This window comes from Notolepis coatsorum, assembly GCF_963971535.1.
Source record: "Notolepis coatsorum genome assembly, chromosome: 10".
In the NCBI taxonomy this organism is placed as follows: Eukaryota; Metazoa; Chordata; class Actinopteri; order Aulopiformes; family Paralepididae; genus Notolepis; species Notolepis coatsorum.
This window is the reverse complement of record NC_140174.1, coordinates 82,115,581-82,139,519: the sequence shown is the minus strand read 5'-3', so window position 1 is coordinate 82,139,519 and position 23,939 is coordinate 82,115,581. Positions and strand designations below refer to the sequence as shown.

General features: G+C 42.2%; 2 protein-coding genes across 4 annotated transcripts in view; both read right to left on the bottom strand.

The window, feature by feature from the left end:
* Window positions 1–3,321, bottom strand: part of enosf1 (enolase superfamily member 1) — a 36,986-nt gene extending 33,665 nt beyond the window's left edge. For 2 of the 3 annotated variants that reach the window (XM_084322356.1, XM_084322357.1), the window contains exons 1-5: window positions 3,185–3,320; window positions 2,983–3,085; window positions 1,842–1,957; window positions 948–1,034; window positions 131–157 (exon numbers count right to left, since the gene is read on the bottom strand). In XM_084322356.1, the coding sequence (XP_084178482.1) occupies window positions 131–157; window positions 948–1,034; window positions 1,842–1,957; window positions 2,983–3,085; window positions 3,185–3,265 (414 nt within the window). In that variant the 5' untranslated portion in view covers window positions 3,266–3,320. Of the gene's footprint in view, window positions 1–130; window positions 158–947; window positions 1,035–1,841; window positions 1,958–2,982; window positions 3,086–3,184 lie in introns of all 3 variants that reach the window. The other variant, XM_084322358.1, reaches the window with a different exon arrangement.
* A 15,891-nt stretch (window positions 3,322–19,212) lies between these two features.
* LOC311235811 (tyrosine-protein kinase yes-like) overlaps window positions 19,213–23,939 on the bottom strand; it is a gene marked incomplete at its 3' end in the record, with an annotated part of 114,205 nt that continues 109,478 nt past the window's right edge. Inside the window, exons 11-12 of the mRNA XM_084323311.1 lie at window positions 20,302–20,433; window positions 19,213–19,424 (exon numbers count right to left, since the gene is read on the bottom strand). Of these exons, the coding sequence (XP_084179437.1) occupies window positions 19,213–19,424; window positions 20,302–20,433 (344 nt within the window). The remainder of the gene's footprint in view (window positions 19,425–20,301; window positions 20,434–23,939) is intronic.

The window sequence follows — 23,939 nt, the reverse complement described above, 5'->3', positions numbered from 1 at the left end:
TTGTCTGACTCTGGAGAAGATGATAAGCTAATTTCCCATAATGTTGGCGTGTTCCTGAGTTAATCTTGTGAACCTACTTCAGTGAAAACTGTATAAACACTTGAGTCATCAATAAAACTCTGAAACTCACCATGTCAACAAGCAGTTTCCACAGCGGCTGGAGTAAAACAAGTATAGATGATTATGAGTCATGCTACACATTATGATTATGAGTCATGCTATATTATGATTATGAGTCATGCTATTATTATGATTATGAGTTATGCTATATTATGATTATGAGTCATGCTATATTATGATTATGAGTCATGCTACATTCTGATTATGAGTCATACTATATTAGGATTGAGTCATGCTATTATGATTATGAGTTACCGGTATGCTATAATGCCCTCCACCAGCACACTCCATCCCGGAACCTACGATCCTCTGATCTGGGTCTCCTCTCCATCCCTTGCACCAGGTTGCGGACTTTCGGTGACAGAGCCTTCAGCGTGGTGTCCCCTACCCTCTGGAACTCTCTCCCCCCTGAAATCCGCAATGCCCCAACCCTGGACACCTTCAAAACTGCTCTCAAAACACACCTTTTCACCAAGGCTTTCCCCATTAGTTAGTTGATTAGATTAGGTTCATTATCCCTTACCTGCCCTCACCCCCCCCCCCCCCCCCCCATTTTTTCCCTTATTGCCCCCCTTTCCCTAGCCCTCTTGATTGTGAAGCGACCTTGGGTTTCCTGAAAGGCGCTATAGAAATTTTATTTATTATTATTATTATTATATTATGATTATGAGTCATGCTATATTATGAGTTATGCTATATTATGATTATGAGTCATAGTATATTCTGATTATTCTGATTATGAGTCATGCTATATTATGATTATGAGTCATTTTGCAATTCTGCTTCATCTATTGAAGCCTGTCTCCTCAAGTAAAATGTCGTCCCACCTTGCCCTCCTCTCTGGCCCAGAGGTCCCAGATGGCATTCAGGACTGCAGCAGTGGCCAACTGGATCACTCCTTTCTCTGGACCGATCTGTTTTCAGAGAAGGAGACACAAATATTCTCTTCATACTCAGCTGAAAGAATTCAGGAGCAGTAAAGGAGTCTCCGTTTGGATCATATATGCCACCGCTATCCTGACAGTGGAGGTCTGTCAGCTAATCAATCAGAGGGCCCCCAGAAGTCGAAGAGAAGGCTGTGGGTAGAACCTTATAATAGAGGCCTTGCACAGAATGTTTTGTGTAGTTATCTTTCTTCCAACATGGCTGCGTGTACATTTACATTTAGTGATTTAGCCTATGCTTTTATCCAAAGCGACTTACAAGTCAGCAGGAAGGTTACAACTCTGGCAGCTAAGGGTAAGTAAGATTGTTCGTCAAACAGTGTTGAACTTGAGTGCTACAGTCTTAATTTTTAAGTGCATAGTAGTATAGACTATTAGCATAGTAGAGTAATATAGGCAAGGTAGATTCCTTAGTAGCAAAGTGCATAGTAGTTTTCTCTTCTTCATTTCAGTAACCGTTAGTAACCACTTAAAAGAAAATGCAAAATGTATGTGCAGTCGGTAGAGTAGCCACAACACTTGAAAAGCATATTATTGTTCCATTGTGACATTCAAATCAAATCAAACCGCCGTTTCTTCCAACATGGAGGACAAATGGGCATTCTAAATATTCTGTGAGAGGCCTCTACTTCGAGGTTACGTCATGTCACTGCTAGTGTGTGTGTATGTATGTGTATCATGTATGTGTATGTGTATGTGTGTGTGTGTGTATGTGTGTGTATGTATGTGTATGAATGTGTGTGTGCGTGTATGTATTGTGTATGTATGTGCACTGACCCATCGCATCTGGCCATCGCTGGTCAGGAGGCGGTAGAATCCACGGAAGTCACCCACAATCTCCTCTAAGGTCTTCCCCAAGACGAGTCCGGACAGCGCCTCCACCGCGCAGACCACTGTCATCAAGACCAGACAACCATGACAGCCATCATCTGACTCACTCACATGCATGATGCAGTAACCTATCATTGGGAATTCGTCCCTGGATGGATGCATCAAATGGATGCACCATTACCTGTGTATTATACTTGTATCAATGTACATAATAAATACTGTACATGCATATATATATATTCCATTTAATCACTTGTTACAGTGTTGTTACCTTGCACTCTGGTTACCAGTGTATTATACTTGGATCAATGTACATAATAATAATATGCATTCCATTGAATCACTTGTTACAGTGTATATGGTTACCTTGCACTCTGGTTATACGCCAACTTACTTTCGTTATATTGTACTAACTAACTAACCCAACCCCCTCCAATGTACAGTCATTTACCTAGTATGGTTTTGTCAATAGTCCAATGTACAATTTTGTTTGTTTGTACAGAGTCTCCCCCCCCTCAATGTACAGTTTTGCTTGCTTATACAGTGTGCCCCCCCCCCCCCCCAACCACCTCCAATGTAAATTACCCAGTATGGTTGTCAATATCCCAGTGTACCCAACCCCCCCCCACCCAACCTCCTCCAATGTACAGTTTCTACGTCAAATGTATATACTCCCTTTTCTTGACTCCTTCTGTATCACAAACAGTACTGTATTTGCAAATCTGGTATGTCATAAATGTATAGATGTAGCAGTACTGACTATCTGTATGTCATGTATGTCATATATGTCCTGATGAATTGAAAATGGGGGACCCTGGTGGAAACAAGACGAAAGTCTTTCTCTGGTCTGCATCCCCTTAACAATTGTGTGTATTGAGCTGTACTGTATTGTACCCATTCTGCAATCTGTTAATAAAGTTTTCAATCAATCAATCAATCATCTAAATAAATGGATTGTTATGGCACTGCATTAAAGGATATTACCACAAGGTGGCGCTAAATGGTACAAATGTGCCCAACAGGCATTTTTTTTTAAATAATATAAAAGGCTTAGCAGGTTGCATAACTGAGTAATTAACTATCTTACCAATCTCAGTGCCTCTTCCCACAGTGAATGTCAGACCGTAGCCTCTCGAGCCTCGTTCAGTTTCAATAACAACATATGCAGCTGAATAGTCTGGATCTGTATGCTGTAGAAAGTTGCAGAACCAGTACAGACGTCTTGTCGTCAGAAAACAAAACGTGCATATTATGGCTACAATGTGTCCACACGTGCATAGGTTTCTTACCATCGCATCTGAACCGTGTTGCTCCAAAGACGTTGGAAATCTCACATCTCTAACCGTCAGTTTAGTAATTTTCTGAACCATTTTTGCACGAAAGCAGTGTGTCTTATGTCAACTAGGAAGTAACCCGCTGGCAGGTGACCAACGAGTATCACCCGATGTAAACACATACGTCACTGCTACCCTAACCTCGTTCCCAGTTTTATCTCACCCTACAGCTGAACACAAGTTGGTTGCCTTTAATATTCACGCCGCATCCCGCCGCTAGCGTCTATATTAATCCCAGCCGAAGAGAAGAGTGCAAGAGCGCTTCCGCATTTTGCCCTGATTGGCCCCGTAACGCCCTCCAAATGCGCATTTTCTTTTTCGCCGCTCAGACGCCGAAATGAAACGGAATACATTTATCACGACGCGGACCAGATTCACTCGCAACGCCATAACGTTATTTCCCTGTACATTGCAACGTTAACAACGGAATCAACTAGGATGCAGTAAAAAACTTAAAACCAGATTCTCAAACATAAACATAAAAACGGACAACACGCTCATCACAGACAAGCTGGATGTAGCCAATTACTTAAACATTTTCTTCACAAACATAGCCACAACACTGGTAAACAAACTACCCTCCCACTCAGGGCTTTATGGGGTAGAACACATAGTAGCTTACTACAAAAACCTAGGGGTCCGCAAGGACGACTTCAAGCTGGAAATGGTAACAACAGATGAGGTACTCAATAAACTGAGCGCCCTCCAACCTAACAAGGCCACTGGCCATGACAACATCCCCTCCAGAGACTCAGCAGCCGCCATCACCCCAATCATCACACACATAATAAACCTCTCCATAAAACAGGGACACGTCCCCAAGGACTTCAAAATTGCGAGGGTGACCCCTCTGCACAAAAAGGGCAGCAAATTAGACCCAGGCAACTACCGCCCTGTTTCTATTCTCACCTCCATCTCGAAAGTCATGGAAAAAATTGTCTACGAACAGGTCGAAAAGTACCTAGCGGAAAAAAATCTAATCTACGAATTCCAATCTGGCTTCAGAACATCCCACTCCACTGACACATGCCTTCTCTATTTGAATGACCACATCAAACAAGAGGTGGACGCAGGCAAATACTGCGGCATGGTCATGCTGGACCTACAAAAGGCCTTTGACACGGTCAATCACTCCATTCTGATTGACAAGCTAAAAGCAATTGGTTTTGATAGTCTATCAGTGAGCTGGATGCAATCCTACCTTGAGGGGAGGGAACAGATGGTGGAGGTAAACGGTACCCTATCCCCCCCCCTCACAGTGAGCTGTGGTGTTCCACAAGGAAGCATACTAGGACCGCTACTGTTCCTAATTTATGCAAATGACATGTCGTCAGCTTGTGACTGCAACTTGTTCCTGTTTGCGGACGACTCAGCCCTGCTGGTCTCTGACAAGAACAAGTTACAGGTTGAAAAAACCCTCAGCTCGGAACTAGGCAGAATCTGCATATGGCTCGCTGATAACAAACTATCATTACACATGGGCAAAACAGAGTCCATTCTCTTCGGTTCAAATAACAAACTCAGCAAGACCGACGGCTTCTCAGTTACAATGGGTGACAATATTGTCACAAGGAAAGATGAAATTACCTACCTGGGTTCCATCCTAGAGGCTAATCTCTCCTGTGACAAAATGGCATCCAATGTAATAAAAAAAGTCAACCAACGAACTCGATTCTTGTACCGGATCTCCTCTCTGGTAAACAAGAACACCCTGAAGACTCTGGCAGGAGCACTCATTCAGGGGTACTACGACTATGCTTGCACCTCATGGTACCAAAGCACCTCAAAGGCGCTAAAAACAAAATTACAAACATCTCAAAACAAACTGGTCAGACTACTGCTTGACCTTACTCCTAGAACCCACCTCACCCCTGCCCACTTTGACAACCTAGGATGGCTTAGAGTAGACGACAGAGTACAACAACTTGCAATGGGCCTGGTCTACAAGATACACTACACGACCAAGGTACCCATGTACATGTCAAAATACTTCCCAAAGGTCAGTGAATACCACGATCACAACACCAGAGGGAGCTCCACAAATCATGTTAAACCCAGATTCGGCTCAAATAAGGGACTAAACACGTTTCGCAATTATGCCACATCAATGTGGAACGCCCTACCCAAAGCTGTAAAGGAATGTGGATCACTACCCACTTTCAAAACCTCTCTCAAGGGACACCTACGGGAGACTGCAATTCAACACTGGCCCCTGTAAATATCCTAACCCAACCCCCTCCAATGTACAGTCATTTACCTAGTATGGTTTTGTCAATAGTTCAATGTACAATTTTGTTTGTTTGTACAGTGTCTCCTCCCCCCCCCCCCTCAATGTACAGTATTACTTGTTTATACAGTGTGCCCCCCGGCCCCCCCCCCCCAACCACCTCCAATGTAAATTACCCAGTATGGTTGTCAATATCCCAATGTACCCAACCCCCCCCCACACAACCTCCTCCAATGTACAGTTTCTACGTCAAATGTATATACTCCCTTTTCTTGACTCCTTCTGTATCACAAACAGTACTGTATTTGCAAATCTGTTATGTCATAAATGTATAGATGTAGCAGTACTGACTATCTGTATGTCATGTATGTCATATATGTCCTGATGAATTGAAAATGGGGGACCCTGATGTAAACAAGACGAAAGTCTTTCTCTGGTCTGCATCCCCTTAACAATTGTGTGTATTGAGCTGTACTGTATTGTACCCATTCTACAATCTGTTAATAAAGTTTTCAATCAATCAATCAATCAATCAATCAATTAATAACACAACCCCCTCCAATGTACAGTAAATTACCATGGTCTTGTCAATATTCCAATGTACAGTTTTGTTTGTACAGTGTCCCCCCCCACCCCTCCTACCCAACCCCCCCCCCCCACTCCTACCCAACCCCCACCCACCCAACCACCTCCAATGTACAGACCCCCCCCCCCACCTACCCAATCCAATGTACAGTTTCTACGGCAAATGTATATACTTTTTTTTTTCTGGGCTCTCTTTGTATCACAAACAGTACTGTATTTACAAATATGGTATGTCATAAATATATAGATGTAGCAGTACTGTCTATCTGTATGTCATGTATGTCATATATGTTACGATGAATTGAAAATGGGGGACCCTGATGTAAACAAGACGAAAGTCTTTCTCTGGTCTGCATCCCCTTAACAATTGTATGTATTGAGCTGTACTGTACTGTACCCATTCTGCAATCTGTTAATAAAGTTTTCAATCAATCAATCAATCAACACAACGCAGCTGTCAACTGTACTTTACATATTATCCAAACGAGGACCACATAACGCCATAACACACCATGAATGAATGAATGAATGAATGAATGAATGAAAACTTTATTTAACAGATTGCAGAATGGGTACAATACAGTACGGCTCAATACATACAATTGTTAAGGGGATGCAGACCTGAGAAAGACGTTTGTCTTGTTTCCATCAGGGTCCCCCATTTTCAATTCATATAGACATTTATGACATACACAACATACATGACATTTATGGCATAGGGACATATAGGTATTTAGTACTGATACATTTGTGACATAAACGGTATTCAAATATACAGTACTGTTACCCCTAGATCCTGACAGAGTATATACATATGATGGGGAGGGGACTGTACATTAGGAGGGGGTGGGTGGGTGGGAGAGAAATATACATACGGTGGGGAGGGAATATATACATGCGGTGGGGAGTAGAGGAGACTGTCTATTAGGAGGTGGTGGGGGTTTTGGGCAATGCGTTCCACATTGTTGTGGCATAATTGCGAAACGTGTTTAGTCCCTTGTTTGAGCCGAATCTGGGTTTAACATGATTTGTTGAGCTTCCTCTGGTGTAGTGGTTGTGGTATTCACTGACCTTTGGGAAGTATTTTGACATGTACATGGGCACCCCGGTCGTATAGTGTATCTTGTAGACCAGGCCCATTGCAAGTTGCTGTACTCTGTCGTCTACTCTAAGCCATCCTAGGTTGTCAAAGTGGGCAGGGGTGAGGTGGGTTCTGGGGTTCAGGTCAAGTAGTAGTCTGACCAGTTTGTTTTGTGATGTTTGTAATTTTGTTTTAAGCGCCTTTGAGGTGCTTTGGTACCATGAGGTGCATGCATAGTCATAGTACCCTTGAATGAGTGCTCCTGCCAGAGTCTTCAGGGTATTCTTGTTTACTAGAGAGGAGATCCGGTACAAGAATCTAGTTCGTTGGTTGACTTTTTTTATTACATTGGATGCCATCTCGTCACAGGAAAAATTTGCCTCTAGGATGGAACCCAGGTAAGTAATTTCGTCTTTCCTTGTGACAATATTGTCACCCACTGCAACTGAGAAGCCGTCGGTCTTGCTGAGTTTGTTATTTGAACCGAAGAGAATGGACTCTGTTTTGCCCATGTGTAATGATAGTTTGTTATCAGCGAGCCATATGCAGATTTTGCCTAGTTCCGAGCTGAGGGTTATTTCCCTGTACATTGTAACGTTAACACAACGCAGCTGTCAACTGTACTTTACATATTATCCAAACGAGGACCTGTTGCTCGTTCCACCACTGCCAAGCAGTTCAATGCATGCTCTAGTTCACCAATATGAACCAAAGGCTTTAATATGGCGCGTTCTGGCATCTGTGATTAACCGTGTTGAATGGGGGTCTGAACCAAGTGAGGACCTCATGCGCGTGCGCGGCGAGCACCTGGGCGAAGGAAAAGGAAATGCGCATTGCTTACCGGCGAATGGGGAAGAATGCGGAAGCGCTCTTGCACTCTTAGGCTGGGATTAATATAGACGCATCCCGCGTGGGCAGGGGGAGGCTTATTTGATTGAGCAATAATATATTTACCTGTTTATGGTCTTAGAACTCGTAATGTCATTCAGCGGATCTTTTTAAAAAAGGGATTTTTGTTGTATTTTGGGTATTTGGACGATTTACAGACAACGAGGTTAATTAAACTATGCTAGATTTTACATTAGATTGAGAACATAATTTTTTTATTTACAATGTTCAAATGGGCATTCCTGATAAAGCAGAAACTGCTAGTGATAAGAGACTCCGCCTCTTTCCCTGGCTGCTGGTCCACCGGAAAACAACCAGAAGAGTCTCATTTTCTCACAGCTTTTTCTTCCAGTTGTATGAGGATATCTTGCATTTTTTCAATTATTTTGAACAATGCAATACAAATATAGAATAACAATTCCATTTAAACAATTATATAGATAAACAAATTAAACATACACACATAGAAATAAAAAGACAAACTAACAAATAAAAAAAGAAACACAAAACATGCCAGGAGTCAAGATAAATAAAAAATAAACAACATGAAAACATTGATTGATTGAAAACTTTATTAATAGCATTTTGCTGAAGTTATTGTATTCATATTAATAATATATAGCTCCATTTATTTCTGAAAAACATGAAAGTGACGTTCAGCAAATTTACACAATGAATCATACATTGTGTTGATCCCTGTGTTGAACCCAACATTTTACAATAAAAACTCAAAATTACAAATAATAATATCTAGATAAATCTATAAATATCTTGCCACAATTTACAGGTATTTATACATTTCCAGAACAGATGGTCAACAGTGTCAGTATGGGAATAGCAGAAGGCGAAGTCTAAACTGATATCACTTTTGATGATCTACGGCAGGGCTGTCGACATGGCCAGATTATACCATTAGGGGGCCGTGGTGCAAAAATGACATTTATGGGGCTCCCCTGTCTCTGAGGGGCGTTATTTTTAAACCTAGCCGCATTTTGCGGAGACGCTCTCTGATTGGCCACTGACTGACGCTCTCTGATTGGCCACTGACATGTTTGCCCAATCGCGTGACGAGCTGTGTCTTTGCCCATTTCCGGGTCTAACAGCAGCAAACTACCTAATGCGTAGTTTATCACTGGTTAAGCTTAGGCGACTCTTTCGAAGTTGGTTAAGGTTAGAGTTTGGAATCAGAGCTGGTGTTCTATCGCCCTGCTCTAAGACAAACTCTAACCGTAACCAACTTCGAAAGAGTGCCTAAGCTTAACCAGTGTAGAAACAGGCGTCGGCCTAGGTTTAAAAATAACGCCTCTGAGGTCTCGCGTCTATATTTTCTACAACGGAGTTCGGCGATTTGCGAATCTGATTGGCCACTGACGTTTCTGGTCATGTGACATGTGCGCCCAATAGCGTGACGAGCAGGGGCGGATTTAGGATTGTAGGAGATCCGGGGCTTAGCCCAGGATTTTTTTAACTTCGACACCACAACCTTTAACTTATACCACCACCTTAAAGCGGACAAAAGGCACTAGAGAACAATTAAATTCACACCCTTTAATTAATGAAGCAAACTATAATAATAATAATAATAATAATAATAATAATAATAATAATAATAATAATACACTGTTTGTATAGCACCTTTCATACAAGAATTGCAGCTCAAAGTGCTTTACAGCAGTACAAAAAGACAGGCATAAAATGAGCACAACATTGGCAGATCAAGAGCAATGCATAAAGTGCAGACAAAGCATAAAATAGATAGCAGTAAAATAGACAAAGTCAAGGTAAGACATAGAACATTAAATCACATCGTTTTTCATATTAGGATCTAAGATCTAGGGTTAACTCGCCGAACGTTGAGCGCCAGGACCCCCGAAAACCAGAGTATAGTCGGGTTTTCATCGTTGTTTCTTTTATTCGATATTTCCATTCATAAAGACATGCCGGCAGCCTGTGTTATCACTGGGGATGGGTCTGAGATCTCAAAAGTCCAATACCGCCTCCTAACACCTTGCGGCCGCTATTGCACTCCATTTGAAACGATGTGGCTTGGTGTCTGTCATTTTGGAAATGACACCAGACCACCCTGAAACTACACTCATATTCACGACGGTATAAAACGGAAATGTATGGATGGAAAAATTATCTGTTTTTTGCATCTTGACCGGAAGAAACTCAATGACAATCGACTATATTATTAGATCCATAGCTATAATATATAATATAGCTTTAGGCCTGCAAACACAGCCACGTATCCCCATGTTAAAAGGCGCTGGCCTTTCAACAGTAACAGTAAACAGCGTCATCTGGTGCTGAAAGTGTTAATATGAGTCTTTGTTTGCGGTTTGATTATCACTGATACAAAGTAAAATAGTGCAGTGCAATAAAATAGTTAGTAAAATATAATAAAATAATGCAATAGTGCATTGCAATAAAATAGTTATCGTATTTTTTCGGGAGGCCAGTAAGGAGTGCATTACAGTAGTCGAGTCGGCTTGAGATAAAGGCATGGATCTGGTTTTCAGCGTCCTTTTGATTTATAAATGGCCGTACTTTAGCTATGTTTCTAAGGTGGAAGAATTAGGTTTTTGTCAACTTGTTGATTGTGATGAGGTCGCTTTCACACAGGGGCTGTTTGGTCCGGACTTTCGGACCAGAATTCGATAGTCTGGTTTTTCGGGTTTGGAAATTAGCTTCTGCTAAATCTGGTGCAAACATATTTTCATGTAACAATGATTCATTAAAAAAAAAAAAAAAAAAAAAAAAAAAATTGTTTGTTTTGGAAAATAGATTCAGGGCTTTTCAGAAAACATTCGGGGCTGTGTCTTTGCCCATTTCCGCGTCGAACAGCCTGCAAAGCACCTGGCGTTCTATCGCCATGCTCTAAGACAAACTCTAACCTTAACCAACTTCGAAAGAGTGCCTAAGCTTAACCGTCGGAATCAGGGCAGGCGTTCTATCGCCATGCTCTAAGACAAACTCTAACCTTAACCGACTTCGAACGAGCGCCTAAGCCTAACCAGTGTAGAAACTTGCGGTCCCACGATTGGGCGTACATGTCACATGACCAGAAATGACACTGGCCAATCAGATTCGCAAATCGCCAAACTCCGTTGTAGAAAAATAACAGGCGTCTCGCAGGGGTGTTATTTTTAAACCGGGCGTCTATATTTTCTACAATGGAGTTCGGCGATTTGCAAATCTGATTGGCCACTGACGTTTCTGGTCATGTGACATGTGCGCCCAATAGCGTGACGAGCTGTGTCTTTGCCCATTTCCGCGTCGAAAAGCCTGCAAAGCACCTGGCGTTCTATCGCCATGCTCTGAGACAAACTCTAACCTTAACCAACTTCGAAAGAGTGCCTAAGCTTAACCGTCGGAATCAGGGCAGGCGTTCTATCGCCATGCTCTAAGACAAACTCTAACCTTAACCGACTTCGAACAAGCGCCTAAGCCTAACCAGTGTAGAAACTTGCGGTCCCACGATGACCAGAAATGACACTGGCCAATCAGATTCGCAAATCGCCGAACTCCGTTGTAGAAAAATAACAGGCGAGGGGCGTGACATAACTAGGGCAGTCCAGGGGCATGCTGGGAAGATTTAAAGGTGCTATAACATTCAGCCACTAACGTGAGCACCGGCGTGTCATTTGTCCAATCAAGTGCATTCCATGTGAGGAAAAAAATTTAATAAAATCTAACCCTAACTAACCTTACTGTCATGCACTTGTCCTAATAAACTATTTGTTTTGAATGATTAATTAGACATGTTTGACAATTTAAAAGTATAATTGTCAGCTAGCTAACATTACTTTATAGCATCAAAAGCTATCAATAATGTTAGCTAACTTGCGCGTCAATCAACTTTCTTGACTTGCAAAATTATCTTTTAATTTAAATTGACAAAACGTCATGTGTTTTAATTCAAAATGATTTGTCTCTCACCGTACTATACATATTATTTCTGAAATAGGGTCCCATGGTGGTTAGTGGAAGGGGAGGGACTTCCACTCTATATTCGAAAATTATCTTTGGTGTACTTATGTAGAGAAACAACACAAACGTATACAATCTTTTTTTTACATTTTTAATTTATTGTACAAATTCTTCAGGTTAGCATCTAACCATATTTTTCTTCTCTTTTCCAACCAAACATATCTTGGCACCTTGGTCTTTTCCTTTATCATTTTTATAAAATGAGGATTTTACAACTTTGTACAAAGCCCTTCTAAGGGGACATACCATGGAAAATGGATTTAGCCTAATCTCTGTACGGATTTGGCTTCAGTCTGAAATGTTATTTAGGCGGGGGAGAAGACATATGTAGCCTACTCCATGCTGTCTGGCCAGAAGGTACGATCAGTAGAGCGCTATACGGCTGCAAGCTAGCCTAGCTTAGCACAAATTAATGGAAGCGGATACAGACCACTAGCCTACCTTAAAACACCAGGAACTGTGTTTTTGGCCAACAGCTTGGCTAGCTGGTCCGTATCGGCTTCCATTAATTTGTGCTAAACTAGGCTAGCTTGCAACCGGATAGCTTTCTACTGAACGCACAAAGAGGAAATTGGTATCAATCTTCTTGTCTGACTCTGGAGAAGATGGTGAGCGCATTTCCCATAATGCTGGAGTGTTCCTTTAAACCCTTAACATTTTCTATATTGAATACTTTGTATAAATGTTTTCTCCACCAAACCGTTCAATAAACTACTGAAAATGGCTTAGCAGCATCTCTATACCTTCACCCTCAGATGCAAGGCTCTATGAATATGCTAATTGGCAATAAGCACCCATTGACATTAACGAGGAATTCCAAGTCTGCAGCACACACATTATTCTCCCACATGTCAGTACATTTCTGCTGATGCTCAGGTTACAGAGAAGCTCTCCCTCTCAATTCCAAGAGGAATTAACCGTACAAAAACATGTTTTTGAGTGAAGGGGATCTTTAACAAGTTTGTATTGCCCTTGGTGGTGACACAAGGGGGGCACAAGCAATTCATTAGCTTTGATGAATCAGTTAGCTGTGCTTTTTGGAGCCAGGAACTGCCTACCTAATGTACTGCCCTGTTTGTAAACGTTTTTTTTTCTTCTTTTTTTTAACTCTTGTGTGTGTGTGTGTGTGTGTGTGTGTGTGTGTGTGTGTGTGTGTGTGTGTGTGGGGGGCAACGAGGCAAGGAAGAAAATCATTTAAAATGTGGTGCAATTTGGGTCCAAACAGCCACAACATACGGCTTGTTCAGAACAGGGGAAGAAAGGGTGCTCGGAAATAAATAATAACAATTAGACGCTACTTAGACTACTTTCTGCAAAAAGAAAATTACAAAAATGTTCCACAAATTCAAGGAAGTCGTATACAATTCTTTGAAAGATACATAATATGTCTTCTTTAAAAGATACATAATATGTCCTCTTTAAAAGATACATATCCTTAAAAGATACAGAATATGTATTTAAAGGCTCAGTCATCATTCAACATGTTATTAACATTATAATACTGTTCTGATGAATTCATACAGAAAACAATGTAAAAATGTTTGTTAGCATCCAGACAGACTGAGCATGAAGAGGGTATCTCATCTTAGCTTGCCTGAATTCGGTTATTAGGACCATTTGGTGAATCTGTTCCCATTTCTTTCCACATGCAAAAATGACAAGCATTAAAAGAAACTAAAACAAAAAAACAACCTTAGATCGGCTTCAGATTCCTTGGTTACATAGTGGTTTTGATATTAGTTGGATTATTCTGTATTGACAATAAGCCGTGGAGTCTGACCCTTGACCTCTACTCTCCCGTTTAACGTGGGTTTCTGTTGCGTTTCTGACCCTTGACCTATAGTCCCCTGTATAACGTGGGTTTGTGTTCCTAACCCTTGACCTCTAGTCTCTTGTTTAACGTGGGTGTGTTGTGTTCCTGACCATTGACCTGCAGTGATCACAATGGGAGGTACTGTAAGAGGTCAGCAGGGCTCATAGTCGTTGAAAAGGATTCTGTGTTGCAAATATTACCACAAAAAAAGAAGGATTCCGTGTTGCAGGGTTTCTGGCTGAATGACTGACATGGGGGGAAACCTTCAAATCAAGGGATGAAACCGGGTCCATGATATGAACACATTCAAATCAACAGCAGGAGCTTAACAGAGGAGGTGTGTGGTGTTACAGATCATGTGTCAGTCTAGGTCCACGCCGCTGAAGTGAGTTCCCAAACTTTTTTGGCCGTGCACGTGCACCCCCTATCACCTCCCGACCTAGCTGACGCACCCCCCAATGGGTTTCTGTTAGAAAAAATTGTTGCTGGTCTCCGTGCACAGATTAAATTTTTTATTTGATCTCTTCCCACGGCGACTATGGATAGGGAATTTCTTTATTTAATTAAAATGTTCACGACAACATGGATGCATGTACTCTGCCAGCATGTTTAATATCCATAATACTAAATGTTTGACTAAGATTTTTATGAAATTGTATTGTTTAAAAAAATAACCACAGGGGGTGCACGCACCACAGTTTGGGAACCACTGAGTAGACAAAATAAATGAAAATTGTAAATTTTTGCAACCGAAATGTAAATGAGGTTAACCGTGAAGGATTTTCTCGACATATATCACTGTTCAAAGAATAGTGATTATGACCATCAATGCTGTATTCTATTCATAGTACTCAATTGTATTACAGTATCATGGCAGAAAACTCTGTTAGACGACAAGTATATCACAATATTATACTAATATATCTGCATTTTTTTTTAATATACTTAAAATGATACATATATATATGTATATATTGTGGATGACTGTATAGTAATAATCCATAACTTTGCATGCATCCATGATGGTATACCTTCATATTTGGTAGACCTCCCAGCCTTCATTTGTGGTATGTAATTAAGTAACACATTGAATTGACCACCATGGCCTGTGAGCGGTGTTGACAGCCCTGCTGCTGCGAATAGACTCTCTGCTCTCCATCAGCATGTTTAATAACCCTCGTCTGCCTCGGAATCATAATTTAACATTCCACAGAAAAAGGATTTAGTTCTGATGCAAATAGAGCCTAATAACTCCCAAGATGAAGCATTCCATTTAGCCGTCTTCCTTTTTTCCCTTGCATTAGAATGCATAATCATATTAAATTTCACAGAAATATATAATTTTACAGAGAAAATCCTGCACGTAGCATCTTTTAAAAGTAGAATCTGTAAATGCGGTCAAACAGTGACCTCTAGGCAAAAGAGCCCCGCTTGGTATCGCACTTTGTCTACATGTTGGAGTTGAGTGGGGATGGGTGGGGTTGAGTGGGGAGGGGAGGGGTCGCTATAGGTCTTCAATAAGGCCTTGTCCAGACTAAAACGATTTTGATCTTTTTCGTTTTCATTTCGTTTTAAGGTTTCCATAAAAACGAAAACGTCTCAAGATAATAAGTGCGTGCCACAAATTTACAAAAGAAATGTCTTTCCTGTTTTAGACGTCGCTCTTTTATTTTGAAAACCCCCGACCGGAAGTGTTATAGTGTCTGTTGCTAGCAGCTTAACTTGTGTCGGCCGGTTCTGTGCTTTTCGAGCTAACGTAACATTAGTTTCCAAAGGAGAGGAGAGAAAGACTGCGGCTCACATGCAGCTCAAACTACCTGTTGGAATAAATTAATTGATTGATGTTTAACTTGTCCCTGTGTGTGTCCAGTAATTTCGACTAGCAAACGTTGTCTGTATTTAACGTTACCTCAGGATACCACTGTCTATTGTATTTAGTTGGTTAGCTATTTAGCTAATGTGGATAACATTTTGAATAGCATCAATGCTAGCTGGCTGGCTAGAGCTTTATTTACTAAATTATGGAGGCTTTTTAATCGTCAAGGTAAGAGAGGATTTGTCATGATCAAATGAAGGCGTATGCTATGGAACAATATGTGCTTGGGTTTTCAGAAAAAGGCCAGCTATGTGACTCTAATCTCTAGTTAGTATCGTGTATTATACAACGGCATGCAAATTTCTCGATTCTGATTGGCTGAAACAGTCCATTTACACGTCTTTATTGGCAACAATCCACGGTCCTGGGCTCAGGACCCGCCCACAACCGAATCACATATCACTCCGCCGGCTCACTCCGGGAGAAAACAAGATCGCGGACAACAAATGGATATGTTGATAGCGCCATAACGACTAAATATGAAGCGATTCTGTCACTGCGAATGTGTTAGTCCTTTAAACAATGTTGGATGATGTAATTGATGGGTCTTGAGTCATTCTAGAACAAAAGAAAAATCGCGATTTGATTGATTGATTAATTTGCATTTTTTTTTCAATTTCTTTTTCCTTCTCTCTGACTGTCAGCGCTAGCTCTAGTCTCCACCCACCGCCACACACCCCCCCCCCACACACACACACACACACTCCTGTCTGCAACGCGGGGGATAGTCAGACTGAGAGAGAGATGGGTGCTGCGCTGTTCTAAGTGAGCATGGCCTATTGAGTTGATTGATTGCTAATTTTATTACTGTACGCTTGGTTTCCAACTGGTTAAGTTTAGGCCCTCTACAGTAGGTTTAAAAAAATAAATAAAAAAATAGGGCGAAGAAAAAGTTTTTTTCCTATAGGGCAAAGAAAACTTTTTAATTTGTTTTACCTACTTTCTATAGAAGCATCTAAGAATGAAGTTCTATGGAAAGTAGGTCTGCATTCCCTTAACAATTGTGTGTATTGAGCCGTACTGTATTGTACCCATTCTGCATCTGGTAATAAAATTTTCAATCAATCATTCCAATAATACACAGTTGGACGTGTTAGTTGGTTGGATGCACTTCAAGCTGCTTCCACATGAGGCAACTTCTCTCAATCATTCCAATAATACACAGTTGGATGTGTTAGTTGGTTGGATGCACTTCCGATCTGCTTCCACATGGAGGCAAATTGTCTTTTTTGTAGTTGTGGGAACAACTTTTTCTGGCGGATGGTTTTTTCAATAAATCTTCGTTTAATGTGTGTTTATTGTATAGAAATAAGGTTGGATGAATGTGGCAGTTGTATAAAAGCTTTACACCACTTGCAGTCGTGATTTGTGAACAATAAACCATGCCTAGGGGGGTCTAACAACCCTCGGCTGCGCCTCGGGCCTAACGACCACCCCTAGGCATGGTTTATTGTTCACAAACCACTCCTGCGCGTGATGTAATGCTTAATTGCATCACAGTAGCCTCCCGATCAAGCTCAATAGCTTCTGTAACACGAACGCAACTACTCTGATGCCATTGTTGTTTAATAATAACTCCCGTTGTTGAATAAACACTTCTAGCCAGGACATATAAGACATGTATCATGTTTTTTTTTTTTTTTTGGGTTTGCATGCAGATTAAGGGAGATGCGTGTGAGCATGTGTGTGTGCGTCTCGGTCGGGAGTGTGTGTAAGCACAGCAGAGCCTCGCTCCGCTTCAGACAGATAGAGAGAGTACAGCGCGTGTGTGAGCATGTGTGCGCAACTCGGTCGGGAGTGTGTGTAAGCATAGCAGAGCCCCGCTCCGCTTCAGACAGATAGAGAGAGAACAGCATATGTAAAGCTGTAAAATCCCGATCAAGCTCAATAGCTGTACATGCCATTGTTGTTGTGATGTTTTCACACGCGGGGTAAGGGAGAGGTGGGCTATTGCGTCATCGGTTCAGGAGAAGACGCATATCGCTTGTAAAGATGGTGACGCAATGGGGGGCGTCTTCAGAATTGCGCACTCTGGGAGCTGGCATCAGAAAGTAGCGTCTTCAGGCTGCCAGAACGCAGTTCCGTGTGGCTGAAAGGTGCAAACGATCAAATACTTTGCCTGATAGGACCGAAATCGTTTTAGTCTGGACATGGTCTAAGCATTCTGAACGTCTTCACTGCACTCAGCTGATTGAGTCTAGAATTGGTCTGACACATTTTTTTTGGGGAACCAATAAAGACCCCCTTCATCGACTCCTCTGGCTGGACGATGGAAATCACCTATTGTTTGGACACAAACTCCTCCTTGTGTCTGAAGGGAAAGTAGGATTCAACCCTGAGAACGGAGAGTCATTGTGAAATGCATCGCATGCCCGTGCCTCAGCGTTTTAACTGACCATTCTGGCCATTTCTCTAGGAAGTTTTTGTAACAGACTTTGGTCCCTGCCGCCGCGGGTCACGAGCAGTCCAATAGGCGAAGCAAGACGCTTTGCCAGTATTAATATAACTATTATAGTACCTACTGTAACCTTTGTTATTAAACTCCAATGTACACATCGAACCAAAACAAAATTTCTTTAAATAACGCAATACCGGGGCGGCCAGGAGGTGCAGTGGGCAAGGCACTCACCACCAATGCTGGAGACGCTGGGTTCGCGTGTTCGATCCCAGCTCTCCACATTGTTTTCAGTTTGGCTGGTCGTCCGTACTAATACAATTGGCAGTATTAGAGGGTGGGAAAGCTGATGGGTGGGTCCTGGGCATTGTAAACAGAAAAATACTCCTACAGTTCGGTCGGGGCGCCTGCTCAGCGAAGGAAGGATCTGGAGGGAGGTAGTGTGACCTTCCACACGTTACACTCTCCCAGTGAGAATCTGAGCTGCCAGGCTGGCTGCCGGCTGGCTGCGCATGTGTCGGAGGATAGCATGTGATAGTCTCCGACCTCCCGGACCAACAGTAGGGGGGGTGCGCAACAACCAGGAAGGGAGTTGGGAATTGGCATAACGACTAACAGTGGGATGGGAGAAAAATCGGAAAAAGAGGAGGGGGAAAAAAGATAGTAAAAAAAATATATATATAAAATAAAAAATAACGCAATACCAAGAGCAGGGCTCTTTAGCCTAGAGGTTGCCGTTTGCTGGCATTACAGATTGTACATTTAACTGAACCAAACTGAACCCAAACCTGCTCCAACGTGTCCGTTACTAGTCCAACCCCGACCTCCCCCTGACCGAACACACACTGTAAAAGGCTGATGACTAGTGTTAATCAGAGTTCAACAACAACAACATCAAATCCCTTTGTACATGGTGATAAAACTCACATAAAAAAGACAAATTAACACAACTATTACCTGTAGTAGGCTTACCAGAAAACCAACCAACAAACCAAAAAAAAAAACAGAACTGAAAAGAACAAACTGGTAAAAAAGAAAGTAGTGTTTTGTGCAACTGACCACCGACTTCCAAACAAAAACAACCCCCCCCCCCCGGCACAGTGGTGGTCAGGCTCTGCTCTAGGACTATAGGTTATCTCCCGGCTGGTACTGTGGTTCTGTGGCGGTGAAATAGTCCTCCAGGAACGACTGGATGTACTCGAACGTGGGTCTCTCGTCAGGCTCCTTCTTCCAGCACATCTTCATCATGATGTCGTGGAGGGACTCCGGGCAACCGTGGGGGCAGGGCATGCGGTACCCGCGCTCCACCTGCTCCAGGACCTCCCGGTTCACCATGCCTGGAGGAGGGAGGCAACAGTACATCACACCAAGCCTTTTGCAGAACAATTCTGGAAATTACCAATATCTCCCAAGAGTATGCCTTCGAGAGGACAGAAGTCAAATACACTACATCTAGTGGAGAATCTTCGGTAATTATGGTAGGTGGCTGCTAGGACCATATTTAGACAGTGGAAAACACCCACATCTCCAGAATTAAGGAGTGGGCCAAAACTATGACAAAAACAGCTTCATACGAGTTTATGCTCAAGTGGATGAATAACAGAAACAAGATTAAGGCACCAGTTTGGGTGACAGTTTGACTTTTTCTGGACTATCACATTGACTGATAAGCCTGTCTGATATGTCTTCTGATGTCCTCTCTACCAACTTTAAACCACACTCAACTCTATCAAGCAAGCAATGTGATTCATGCAGACAGTGCTGCCGAGTCTGCTGAGTGTTGTAAACAGTGACTGAGTATTATGACTGAGTTACATGTAAACAGTGACTGAGTATTATGATGACTGAGTTACATGTAAACAATGACTGAGTATTATGACTGAGTTACTGTACATGTAAACAATGACTGAGTGTTATGACTGAGTTACATGTAAACAGTGACTGAGTATTATGACTGAGTTACATGTAAACAGTGACTGAGTATTATGATGACTGAGTTACATGTAAACAATGACTGAGTATTATGACTGAGTTACTGTACATGTAAACAGTGACTGAGTATTATGACTGAGTTACTGTACATGTAAACAGTGACTGAGTATTATAACCGAGTTACATGTAAACAATGACAATGAGTATTACGACTCTTAATCTCTTCTCCTAGTGGTCAACAGTGTCAGACTGGTTGCACACACTCTCATGACCAGCCCTCACCTGGATAAGGCACTCTGCCTTTGGTGACAAGCTCAGTGAGCAAAATGCCAAACGACCAGACGTCTGACTTGATGGTGAAGCGTCCGTACAGGGCAGCCTCCGGAGCCGTCCACTTGATGGGGAATTTAGCTCCTGAAAACCAGAACATAGGACATGACTGAAGAGTAGTGGTGTGAGGAGCCAGAGAGGAGAGAGGAGAGGGTTGAGAAGAGAGGGTTGAGAAGAGAGAAGAGAAGAGCACTTTACAATGCAATGCAACTCAAATACCACTAGGGGGCACCAAGAGACACAGAAATCAAACCTTTACTTGATTCAATGAACTATTTTGGGCTCAATTTAATAAAAAAGGATTACATCATACAGGACCAACACATTTCGATAGAAAAACAAAGCAAACAACAATATACATGATTCATGTGTTTAAACTGAAGAAGCAGCAGGTTGACAGAGTTTATTAAGCGCAACTAATGAGCATCTGCTTTCCACCATTAACTTAATGTACCATGATAGGAAACATCTATAGCAGTCAGGCCATTGTTCCAATCCCCTTTTTAACCATCTCTGCCCAAGTAAAACATATATTTAAGTATCTTTTCCACTTTAGTATATTTTCTATGTATTCAGAAAGTATACTCAACCACTTAAGTGTGTTAAAAGATGTGCTTAAATATATTGAAATGATACTTACCAAAATAGTACACTTAATAAAGTATAACTTAAGTTTGTACTTAAGATTACATTTAAAGCATATTAATGACTATCATACTAAATATGTGCTTTGAATTAGTACATGAAGGCACATAAGTATTCAAAATACATACATGCAAATATACCCTCAAAAAGGTATGTATGGATAGAATATACTTTTAACACACTTTATATACCTTCAGTATGGTAAAATATAAAATGTTTCGACTTGGTTAGAAATATACTTTAACACACTTGATATACAAAAAAATTTACTTTCATTATGTAAAAACAAACCAATGTGTGACTCTGACCCAGGCTGCCTGGCTTCTGGATCAGCTTTGTGTTAAAGGGGTTTTATTGTGGACCCATGTTAAGAGGCCTGGAGCAGGTGCACCAGTGTGATGTTACAACCAGCAATTAAAAGGGTGCTGTTCATATTTGATTCAATAGATCTATTCTCCATAGAGGGCTTTTACAGGATGTTTAAATGCCCATTTCAGTCTCAAGTCTTTGGTCGCAAGTCCAAGTCAAGTCTCAAGTCTTTTGTCACAAGTCCAAGTCAAGTCTTTTTTTTAATCCACTTTTTCTCCCATTTTCAATTTTTTCTCCCATCCCAATTTCGTATCATCCAATTTAACCCTCCCCTGTCTTTGAACGCTGTTTCATGCCTCCCACAAGCCGGCTGCAATGTGGACTAAGTCATACATAGCACGAGTCCCCTCCGATACTCGAGGTAACAGCAGTCGCATCTTTCCACCTGCGCGGCTCGATCTTTCAGCGTCGGGGGTCTGGGCTTTGGAGGGGCCCCGCCCCCGTCGCTTCCTGATTCTACTGCGCAGGCGCACCAACCGACCTGTAGGAGTCGCTGTCCACAACGCCCGATCCCCACCCATCAGTTTCCCTCCCCCTAATACTGCCAATGTGTATTAGTGCGGACGACCAGCTAAACTGAAAGCAATGTGGAGCGCTGGGCTCGAACAGGGAGATGATCTGTTTGAGCCCAGCCTCCAGTATTCGTGGTGAGCGCCTTGCCCACTGCACCACGTAGCCGCCCCTAGTCAAAGTCAAGTCTCAAGTCTCTCTACGCTCTAATACATTGATATTTTTGTCTGAATATAGAGAGGGTGAGGAACATATTGATATAGACTAACGTTACTCAAGGTAACAGGAACATATTGATATAGACTAACGTTATTCAGGGTGAGGAACATATTGATATAGACTAACATTGTGTCATGCCACATTAGCTAGCATGACACATAAGCCTTCCACAAAAGCGACAGTGGCTCAGGAGGTAGAGTCGTCTGGTAATCTGACGGTTCACGGTTAGATGCCGGCTCCTCCCGGCAGTGTGTCGAAGTGTCCTTGAGCAAGACACTCCCCTAACTGCTCCCGATGAGCAGGTCGGCACCTTGCATGGTTGCCTCTGCTGTCGGTGTGTGAATGTGTGAGTGAATGGGTGAATGTGAGGCATGAGTTGTAAAGCGCTTTGGATAAAAGCACTATATAAATGCAGTCCCTAGTCCAGTAAATCTGGGGCAAAACTCCATCTCGTAAGAGAAGACAGTGTCCTTCTCACACACTCCTTTCTTCCTTGTGTGACTTCAGATTCACCTTCTTTATGGTCAGGTCAGTATATACCTTTTTTTACAGCAAACAAATAAATGGTAAATGGTGCATTTATATAGCAGCTTTTATCCAAAGCGCTTTACAATTTTGTTTGTGGTTCCTTGGCCATGCAGCAGCAACATCAATAAGATATGAACACACGAATAGGATATAATAGGATAAAAAGATCCCAGCATTAAAATAGTATGAAGTAGTAGCAGAAGACAATGTTGAAGTAGCTCTAAATACAGTACAGTGATTACAGAATGGTGTAGTGTGTGCAATGTGTGTGCCACAGTAAATGTGCATGTAGATTGTTTACCTGTTGTGTGTTGTGTACGTCCGTGTGGGTGTGCGAGTGGTGTGTGGGCAGGCAGCAGGCTGTTAGTGGTCTTTGTTCATGGGCCTGATTGCTTGGCGGGAAACTGTTCAGGAGCCTGCTGGTTCGGGCTTTGTGGCTGCAGAATCGTTTGACAGACTGCATCAGCTGAAACAGTGTGTGGCTGGAGTCTTTGATGATCTTGCGGGCCTTGCTGAGACACCCGTCTGTTGTATATCCTAGATGGAGGGAAGTTCACATCCACTGATGTTCTGGGCTGTCCTTCCTCACAACCCTCTGTAGCGCTTTGCGGTTGATGACGGAGTACTTGAGGACACAGTGGCCTGTCATTCCTCCGTGGAGTTTGGGAGTGGGGTTCGCTGGTATCCTCGTGGTGGCAAGGTCGCCGGGACCGGTGGAGATGGAGCAGCCCACGGGGGTGTCATCCCTGTCACCGTGCATGGCGATGTGAGTGGCACGCGGGCTGTTTGTGTTTTCCTTCGGTCATGGCACGCTTTATCGGGGGGGGTGTCTTGGATGGGGATGTGGTGGGGATTGATGTGTGGGGTGTTTGGGGGACTGACTGTTCCAGGGGGGTTCACATGCCCTTGAGCAACACTGTACTTATTGTACTTGTTTTATGCCTATTCTTATGTCTGCACGTTCTACATTGCACTACTTTTATCGTCTTTTATACCTATTCTTATGTCTGCATTTTATACATTGTTTTTATTCTGTCGACTGTATACTGATTTTATGCCTATGTACATTTTGTGCTACTTGCTGTGGGGCACGTTGGGCTGCGGTCCATGTGTGAAGGGTGCTATATAGATAGATAGTTGTTATTATTTGTTAAATTATTATTGTATATATATAAAAAAAAAAGTATGCATTGAAATGTCTAAGTCTCGACGACTTGTGAGGGTGACTTCGATTGTCTTTTTCGAGAATAAATAAAGGTTTGAGTTTCCATACCAGGCGGTGATGCATCCAATCAGGAGACTCTCATTTTGCCTCTGTA